The 10,359-nt window shown below is 43.1% G+C and overlaps 1 protein-coding gene across 2 annotated transcripts in view; it reads left to right on the top strand.

Moving 5' to 3' along the window:
• Positions 1-2,514: 2,514 nt before the first annotated feature.
• The window catches only part of TRPM7 (transient receptor potential cation channel, subfamily M, member 7), a 113,823-nt gene continuing 105,978 nt past the window's right edge, over positions 2,515-10,359 (top strand). For both annotated transcript variants that reach the window (XR_825219.1, XM_010839499.1), the window contains exon 1: positions 2,515-2,788. Coding sequence is in view for 1 of the 2 variants with exons in the window: in XM_010839499.1 (XP_010837801.1) it covers positions 2,786-2,788 (3 nt within the window). In the remaining variant the exon portion in view is untranslated. The remainder of the gene's footprint in view (positions 2,789-10,359) is intronic.

A 10,359-nucleotide genomic window follows, 5' to 3' on the forward strand; every position in this document is an offset into this window, starting at 1 on the left:
AAGTCTGACACTGTTTCCACTGTTTCCCCATCTATTTCCCATGAAGTGGTGGGACCGGATACCATGATCTTCGTTTTCTGAATGTTGAGCTTTAAGCCAACATTTTCACTCTCCTCTTTCACTTTCCTCAAGAGGCTTTTTAGTTCCTCTTCACTTTCTGCCATAAGGGTGGTGTCATCTGCATATCTGAGGTTATTGATATTTCTCCCGGCAATCTTGATTCCAGCTTGTGTTTCTTCCAGTCCAGCGTTTCTCATGATGTACTCTGCATATAAGTTAAATAAACAGGGTGACAATATACAGCCTTGACGAACTCCTTTTCCTATTTGGAACCAGTCTGTTGTTCCATGTCCAGTTCTAACTGTTGCTTCAGATCATAGTATAGGGTAAATACATCTTTTATATGCTCTGGATAACAAAAAAATTGTATGACACAGATTATTGCAATATTCACTTTATTGCAGCGATCTGGAATGGAACTTGAAATATCTCCAGGGTACATTTGTACTTAAAGCTTGTTCACAAGTATAGCGAAAGCCTGTTAGGAAAAACAATGGGTGGATCAATTTTGTTGAAGAGAATTGCCTACTTCAGGGACTTCCCTGGTGGTCCAGTGGCTAAGACTCCAAGGTCCCAATGCAGGGGTGCCCAAGTTCCAGTCTTCTTTGGGGAACTAGATCTCATGTGCTGCAACCAACAGATCACACGTTGCAACTAACAGTTCACATGCAGCAACTAAAGATCCTGCATACTGCAACTTAAGTTTCCATATGCCACACTAAGACCTGGTACAGTCAAAGAAATAAACTTTTAAAAATATTTAAGAAAAGAATATTCTACTTCAGTGAATTGAAAGTTATAGCTATGCTGGCTGAAAGAAGCCAGATTCCCCTTGTCCCTCAAAAGTACATAGGGCATAATTTCATTACATAAAACTCTATGCTGGAGAAGGGCTTCCCAGGTGGCGTTAGCAGTAAAGAAGTGAAAGTCGATCAGACGTGTCCGGCCCTTTGAGACCCAATGCACTACACAGTTCATGGAATACTCCAGGCCAGAATACTGGAGTGTGTAGCCTTCCCCTTCTCCAGGGGATCTTCCCAACCCAGGGATCAAACCCCTGTCTCCCGTATTGCGGGCGGATTCTTTACCAGCTGAGCCACAAGGGAAGCCCAAGTGGTAAAGAACCTGCATGTTAACACCAGTGATACAAAAGATGCAAGGTTCGATCTCTGGGTGAGGAAGATCCCCTGGACAAGGGCACGGCAACCCACCTCAGTATTATTGCCTGGAGAATCCCATGGGCAAAAGAGCCTGGTGAGCTACCGTCCTCCATGGGCTCACAAATAGTAGGACATGATTTAGTGACTGAGCACTAGAATGTGCAAACTGATCTATAGTGACTGAAAGCACATTAGTGGTTGTTAAGAGGGCTTCCCCAGTGGCTCAGGTGGTAAAGAATCAGCCTGCAATGCAGGAGACCCCGGTTCCATTCCTGGTTCAGGAAGATCCCCTGCAGAAAGGGAAAGGCTACCCATTCTAGTATTCTGGCCCAGAGAATTCCACGGTCTGTATAGTTCATGGGGTCGCAAACACATAAATGACTGACTGCCTTTCACTTAAGAGGCGGTGATGGGGAGGGACAAGATGGAGGAATTAAAAAGAGTGGAAGGAAATTTGGGGGTAATGAATACGTTCACAATCTTGAGTGTGATGATATCCTGGATATATCAATATGTCAACACTCGTCAAATTGTATATTTAACTACGCATAGGTTATTGTAGGTCAATTATTCCTCAAGAAAGCAGTTTTTAAAAGATTTAACAAAGAATCACATCACACACGATCAGACAGAGGAACTCCTGACGCTTTTCTGGAGTATGAAAAGCAACATTAAATAAATTACCCCTAATTGTCAAACCTGGGCTGGTGCAAGAGCAAAAGAAAAAAAACCTGCACTCTGGTTTAGGTGTATGCGTGCCTGTGGGTGATTTCTGAGGAAGGAAAGGCTAGTGCCCACAGTTAAAGACAGAAGAATTCTTGCTAGCAGAAACAGAGGAAGCTAGAGGAAGAACATGATTTGGGGTAAGACAATTTTGCATTTTGGACGAGGAGAGAATAACTTCTAAGGCCTCCACCCTCGCTGAGGCACAGCCAAAGGGCTAGGGAAAGCTGCTCAGAATGCAGACAGGGGCCAGGCCGAGTAAGCAGAGATGTGACCATGTCGCAACTCCGCCAGGGTCCCAGAGGTCTGGAACCTTAACCCTCAGCTATCGCTTCCTTAAGTTCCACTCCCCAAGCTGAGACAGACTTTTGAAGAAGTCCGGCCTACGTAGTCCACGCAGCCCTGGGGAGAACAACCTACCCAACTCGGCTAACACGGGGCGGTGAGGGTAGGGCGCTCGTGCCCAGCGCGTGCGCGCGCGGCGCGCTAAGACGCGGCCTGGAAACGAGGGAGCGCGCGCCCTCCACGTGACCCGGCCCGCGGGCGGCGACGCACACGACGCGCCCCTCACGTGGTCTGTCTCCAGCCCCGTCGCCGGCGGAGGCGGGCGCGGGCGCGTCCCTGTGGCCAGTCACCCGGAGGAGTTGGTCGCACAATTATGAAAGACTCGGTTTCTGCTGCTAGCGCCGGAGCTGAGTTAGTTCTGAGAAGGTTTCCCTGGGCTGTCCTTGTCCGGCGGCCTCTGCTGCCGCCTCCGGAGACGCTTCCCGATAGATGGCTACAGGCCGCGGAGGAGGAGGAGGTGGAGTTGCTGCCCTTCCGGAGTCCGCCCCGTGAGGAGAATGGTACTGGACCCACTCAGGCCCCGGTTGGGGAATGGCCCGGGGGTTGCGATCAGGGAAGCGGGAGGACTCGGCTGGCAAGTGTGTGAGCGGGGCCGCTCTTTCTGGGGCCAAGGATCTCGGATTTGCGTTGAGGCTTCCGGACTTGCCCTGACGGGACAGGAGTGCGGATCTTTTCGCGGGTGAGGGGCAGGAAGCAGGTAGCAAATCTGGCGCCACAGCTTATTGCGGGAATCCCCTGAGCGGAGCCTGGGCTCCGGGGAGGGCCCCTCGAGGCGGCAGAGGCGCGAGCCGGGGAGGACCTGGCGGAGCTGAGCGGCCGCAGCGCGCCAGACGCAGCGCTCAGCCTCCAAGCTCCGCATCTCCCGGGAACGTGTTCCTCCTGGCGCTTGTTGCTGGCTGATAAGAGAGCCAAATGCTCTGCTCAAGTTCCGCAAGGAAGGGGAGGGAGGGCTGAGAAGGGAACAAAAAAGGGATAGAGGATACCGGTTTGGAACTGTGCCTTGTTTGCTGCGCAACGTGTACTCCACAGGTACATTTTCTTTTAGAGCCAAAGAGGAGGGATTTGACGATATTGACGCTAGCTCTGATTTGGAATTTTCTTTAGCAAGAATTAAGGGTTTTTATTGGGCTTCCCAGGTGGCTCAGTAGTAAAAAATCCGCTTGCCAACGGAGGAGACGCGGGTTCGATCCTTGGTGTCGGGAAGATTCCCTGGAGGAGGAAATGGCAACCCACTCAAGTAGTCTTGCCTGGGAAATCCTATAGACAGAGGAGCTTGGCGGGCTACAGTTTATAGGATCGCAAAGAGTGCGACACGACTGACCGACTAAAACAATAATAAGGGTTTTATTGGGGCGCTGCTGTAGGTACGCGAGACGATGCGTTGTCTGGGTTTGTGTCGAACCACCTCATCCGTTGCCGTAGAGAAGGGTTGGTCGTGTTTTAAACCAAAGGTGCGGAGAGGGATGCGGCGCATTGCAGCTTTTTGATAGAAGTTTTTGTTAAGGCCAGGAATAAATTAGAAAATTTCTTACAAAAAAAGTCATTTAGATCAGGGACTTGAAAGAGCGGGTAGGTGTTCCTGGTCAGTACTTGAACTAGATAGGCTTCAGGCGAACAACTCTCCCTCTGCTGGAATCTGGCAGGTATACTTTTTTCTAGAAACTAATTCAAATGCCATACAAAACTGAAACCACGAATATAGTTACACTGACTAAATAGTACATCTTTCCATTATTTTCCACCTTTTTGGGTAAATGTAAAGTCAATAAAAATGTCATTTTACCTTTTTTCATAAATTTTAAAAAGAAGGATTTAAGTTCATCTACCAACACTAAACTTTAACATTTATTAGTTAAGTGGATTTTAAGGGAAGCTTTTTTTTTTTGGTGGTGGTGAGGGATTGAATCAAACTGGTTTTTATTAAAAAAAAAAAAAACAGCAAAGCATTAATAATGACTCTTCAGTGATGTGTCTCATTTTCTTAAATGGTAAATAGCATACATTGAACATACCATTTAAGTATTTAGAAAAAATTTAGATACATTAGAAAAAGGAAATGGAGGTGATTCATCATCTTCAAAACCATTGCTTCCTACTGTTTTGTTAAAGCAACCAGATGACTTTATTTCTAGTGACTTTCTAGTGAAAGTCAATTTCTTAGTCTTACCTTAGGTCCTGTTCTTAAGTCCAGCCTCTTAATGTCTTGCTGTTTACATACGTTGAAATGCAGCTTTCAAAATTTAAGATGTGTTTTTCTTGTGTTTGCTGTGTTTCCACTTTGTCCTGTCCTTTATATATGTATATATAGCAAATGCACTCTCCCAGACAACATGTTTGTATACAACATTGTTGTTTCTACAGGGAGAAATTCTCACTTTAAAATTTGACAAGAAGAATCTGGTTTTATTTTTTATGTTTCTTGGGTCCTGACTGCTGTTGAGTCCTGTGATTTTCCCTACAATTTCCAATTATAGTGAAACCTTCGGATAACCTAAGACTGAGGTTCTCCAATAATGATAATTTGTTGAGCCTCCTGCACTTTAAAGTCAACGTTGTGACCTGAAGGTTTCCCAAAGTATGCTGTAGTTATAATTCCTACTATAAAATCTTCTGTTTCTGGTAGTCATTTTCTTCTTTGACACTAAGAGAAAGTGTACAAGAATGTTCTGTACTGCTTTGAAACTAATCAGCCAAATGACCAAAAAAAAAAAAAAACCAATAAATACAAGTTAAACTGGCATGGAATAAAATTTCTTACAAAATTAAAAACTATGGCTATTAGAAGTATTTGTTTTATTCACTTGGTTAACACTTAGTATTTACTAAGGAGAAGGAAATGGCAACTCCAGTATTGCCTGGAGAATCCCATGGACGGAGGAGCTTGGTGGGCTACAGTCCTCGGGTTGCAAAGAGTTGGACATGACTGAGCAACTTCATTTCACTTTAGTATTTACTATATTCTAAGTACAAAGAGTAGGACATGACTTATGAAATGACTTAGCATGCAGCATGAACAAGCACTGGAGTGGCAGAGATGTGATAGACAAGCTTCTACTTTCAAACCACTTACATTCTGGTTATTTATATAAGAACTATCTGTCTGTTGTCAAAGGAAGATGCCTACCTTACTTCACAAAACAAATACTTAAGTGTCTACTGTGTTGTAGATTCTATGATACTCTGTCTTGAAGGGCAGTATAGATATGCAGAAAAGCAAGAGAGTTCAGTCGCTCAACCATGTCTGACCCTTTGCTATCCCATGGACTGTGACACTCCAGGCTTCCCTGTCCATCACCAACTCCCAGTGCGTGCTCAAACGCATGTCCATTGAGTCGGCAATGCCATCCAACCATCTCATCCTGTCCTCCCTTTCTCCTCCTGCCTTCAGTCTTTCTCACCATCAGGGTCTTTTCTAGTGAGTCAGTTCTTCGCATCAGGAGGCCAAAGTATTCAAGGTTCAGCTTCAGCATCAGTCCTTCCAATGAATATTCAGGACTGATTTCCCTTAGAATTGACTGGTTTGATTATTGCACAGATTACTGTGAAAGTATAGGGTAATCAGAAAAGAAAGTCTGGATAGGCTTGCAAAGGAGCTGATATTAAAGGTGAGTCTTGTACCATGTGTGCTAAGTTGCTTCAGTCGTGTCCAACTTTTTGTAACCCCCCAGACTGTAACCTGCCAGACTTCTTTTTTCCATGGGATTCTCCAGGCAAGAATACTGGAGTGGATTGCTATGCCCTCATCCAGGGGATCTTCCTTACCCAGCGATCGAACCAGTGTCTCTTACATCTGCATTGGCTGACAGGTTCTTTACCAGTAGGGCCACCAGAGAAAAGGCAATACTAATTAATTAACCTGGAAGTAGAAGAGATGTAGAATTGGTGGTTTTAGTTTGAGGGAACTGAGCTTTAGAAGAGAAGCATCCATAGTTCATCTGACATCTATTATACTGTACATAGTTTAGAATGAATAGAGTATGAGATGATATAGTGTACTAGTGCGAGTGTTATAAAGATAGGCAGGGACCAGTTTTCTGAGGGCAATGTATGTCAGGAAGAGAAGTCTTGATTTTGTTCTGGAGATTAAGGATCCACTGAAGGAACAGTATGGAAGGTGAATTGCTGTGTGTTTAAACTAAAAACAGAGATCATAAGAAGTCTTTAGCAAGACTCTGAGCAAAATATTTAGGACTTGAAATGAAGATGGAAAGAAGGAACCAACTGAGGTGTTTAGTAGGAGTTAGAATATTCAGTACTTGGTTCCTTCCGGGAAGGGTGTTTGTGTGTGTGTCGGCAAATGTCAGTAGTAAGAACCAGATGTAAAATGAAAACATGAAATAGTTGAAGTCATTACTTTAATACGTGCACAGTGTAATGTTTAAAGGCAGTACTTAAAATATGTATTTTTGATTTTGATTTTTAAATGAAGATCTATTGATGCAATAACCTCTTAAGATTTAATTTTGAGAATTTTGCCAGTCATAGATATTTTTGATACAGTGCTCTGACATTCTCTTTCTTTAACATTCTAATGTGGGAAATTTGAAACATATAAAGGTGTAATAGTAAAATGAATCACCATATACCCATGACCCATTTCAACAGTTTGAAACATGTGAATATTGTTTCTTTTATTAACTCTCTCATTCTCCATCAACTGGATAATTTAAAAACAAATCCCAGACATGGTCCATCTATAAATACTTCATTATGTCTATCTGTAAATCCACAGTACTGTTGTGCTCAGTCGTGTTCCATTCTTAGCTTCCCCATGGACTGTATCCCACTAGGCTCCTTGTCCATGGGTTTTTGCAGGCAAGAATACTGGAGTGGGTTGCCATTTCCTATTTGCAGGGATCCTCCCAACCCAGGGATCAAACCTGAGTCTCTTGCATCTCCTGCATTGGCAGGCGGGTTCTTTACCACTGCACTTCCTGGGAATCTCTTACAGCAGTATTAGCACACTCAAAATTAATAATTCTTTAATATCATTAAATATTCAGCATATTGCCTTAATTCTTTTTTTTTTTTTCCCCATTTGATTTGTTTGAATCAGGATCCAAAGAAGTCTACATAGCATTTGGTTTGATAAATAATTCTCAGTCTCCGTATCCCCCTGCCCACTGCTTTTTTTCCAGTCTTGTGATTTACCATTTAATAGGGGGAAAAATGCATTTCCTTTGCCCTGCAGAACTTCTCACAGTTGGGATTTTGTTGCATGTGTCCATGTGGCATCGTGTAGCATGTTCCTTTCTCCTCTGTATTTCCTGTGAAGTCGTGGTTGATCTTAAGACTCTTAGATTCTTGTTTGATTTTTGGTAAAACTACTTAGCAGGTAGTGAAGTATTTTGTATTGAATTACATTAATAGGCACATACCGTGTGGCAGTTTTTCTCTTTTAGGTGTTAAAGATTATCTAGTGGGTTGCTCAGAGAAGGCAATGGCACCCCACTCCAGTACTCTTGCCTGGAGAATCCCATGGACGGAGGAGCCTGGTAGGCTACAGTCCATGGGGTCACTAAGAGTCAGACATGACTGAGCGACTTCACTTTCACTTTTCACTTTCATGCATTGGAGAAGGAAATGGCAACCCACTCCAGTATTCTTGCCTGGAGAATCCCAGGGACAGAAGAGCCTGTTGGGCTGCCATCTATGGGGTCGCACAGAGTCGGACACGACTGACTCGACTTAGCAGCAGCAGCAGTAGCAGCAGCAGTGGGTTGCTGTTGTCAGCTGCCTGATCTTTTAATCGTGAAGTTTCCCATCATATGTTCACATAATAGTCGCAATTGGTGATTATTGCCATTGCTTAGTTATTTCATTCTAGATATCTTTCTCCTTTTTGGCAGGGGTGATGGGGGGAGCCTTTCAGCATGTGATTAAATTGTACAGTTTTTTGGGGGGTGGGTAACAGCTTTTGAAATGCCTGTTTTAAGTTTGGTGCCTGGAAACACTTCAGAGTGGTTGAGATTTGTTTAGAATATGAGCAACATTTGGCTATCTATGGGAATTTGAACTGAGTCATTTATGTGAGTTAGTATTAAAAAAAACTTAGATGTGTATCACTTTTATAGCGTACTTTGCAAATTATTAGATTAGTTTGAATATGAGTAAAAAGTGTGACTTGGAGAATTGGACCTCTTCTAGTTTATAAAAACAATTGGTTTAATTTGGTTTAAGCTCATACATTTAGATATTTTGTTCACCCTTTGGTTTGGTTCACCTTGGATTTAGAAAATTATTCTGAATCTTTTGGGGGAACATGTATTTAGTTTCCTGACCATTTAAAGGTTTTAGAACCCTGTTAAAGAAATTTTAGATATGGAGGTAAGCAGTTCTTTGAAACTGATAGACATGCCTATTCACTGAAGCATTTTTTGCCAAGTCACACTCTTTTACGAGCATCACTGTTACTGTGTCTGTGAAAGGCAGATGATAATCTTTTTTCTACTTGACCTCAGGAGCAGTACTCGGATTAAAGTCTGTGAAACACTGTCCTTCCTTGCGTCATGAAAACATGTTCGTAACACCTCAAGTATCCCAGCTACCACACTTCTGGAAACTTCAACCTTTGGAAACCCAACTCCTCATAGAAGGGAAAAAAAGATTTTGAGCCAAGCCATTATCAGAAATATGGCAACCTTGAGCCCAGAGTTCACTGGTTGAAAAATATGTGCAAAGTGAAATTTAATAGGCTTACTTACCTACTTTGCTCTGACAGTTTGGTAGTACACTAGAAACGATAGAAGTTATCTGGGAAGCAGACTGCTACTGCAAGGAGGAGACTGGAGAAACATTCACTAGAATAGAAAAATAGGACTGTAAATTACCCTTTAGTATGTGAACCAGTTCTTCCTTGTTTTTGAGTATTTTACCATACCCAATACCTGGAAGGGCTTCCCTGTAGCTCAGGTAGTAAAGAATCTGCCTGCAATGCAGGAGACCCTGGTTTGATTTCTGAGTTAGAAAGATCCTCTGAAAAAGAGATAGGCTACCCACTCCAGTATTCTTGGGCTTCCCTTGTGGCTTAGCTGGTAAAGAATCTGCCTGCAATGTGGGAGACCTAGGATTGATCCCTGAGTTGGGAAGATCCCTTGGAGAAGGGAAAGGCTACCCACTCCAGTATTCTGGCCTGGAATATTCCATGGACTGTATAGTCCATGGGATCGCAAGGAGTTGGGCATGAATGAGCCACTTTCACTTTCTTTCACATTTTCAGTACCTGGAAGATACTCTACCCAGAAGGTACTCCTGACTAAAAAAACTGTGTGATAGGCTTTAGACAAATTTTCACAATATTAGCTAACATGTATTAGCATATTAGCATTTTGGAGAAGGAAATGGCAACCCACTCCAGTATTCTTGGCTAGAGAATCCCATGGACAGAGATTCTAGCAGGCTACAGTCCATGGTGTCACAAAGAGTTGGACACGACTAAGGGTCTAATATTAGCATTTAGCTGTCATTGTTCTAAGTGCTTTGAAAAAGTGAAAGTGTGCCTGGCTCTTTGTGACCTCATGGACTGTCGCCCACCAGGCTCCTCTGTCCATGGAGTTGTCCAGGCAAGCAAACTGGAGTATGCCTTTGGATGCTTTTGTAGCGTTGCTACATAGAGTATATATACTATGTTATGGTCCTTTGGTGTTCCTAAGTTTGGTATATATAGAATTATGTACATCTTTTTATGGATCTTGGTTTTTTATTGAAGTATAGTTGATTTAAAATACTGTACTAATTTCTCCAAAGAAGACATACAGATGGCTAACAAACACATGAAAAGATGCTCAACATCACTCATTATCAGAGAAATGCAAATCAAAACCACTATGAGGTACCATTTCACACCAGTCAGAATGGCTGCCATCCAAAAGTCTACAAATAATAAATGCTGGAGAGGGTGTGGAGAAAAGGGAACCCTCTTACACTGTTGGTGGGAATGCAAACTAGTACAGCCACTATGGAGAACAGTGTGGAGATTCCTTAAAAAACTGGAAATAGAACTGCCTTATGATCCAGCAATCCCACTGCTGGGCATACACACTGAGGAAACCAGAAGGGAAAGAGACACGTG

This window comes from Bison bison, unplaced genomic scaffold (genome assembly GCF_000754665.1).
Source record: "Bison bison bison isolate TAMUID 2011002044 unplaced genomic scaffold, Bison_UMD1.0 scf7180017864118, whole genome shotgun sequence".
NCBI lineage: Eukaryota > Metazoa > Chordata > Mammalia > Artiodactyla > Bovidae > Bison > Bison bison.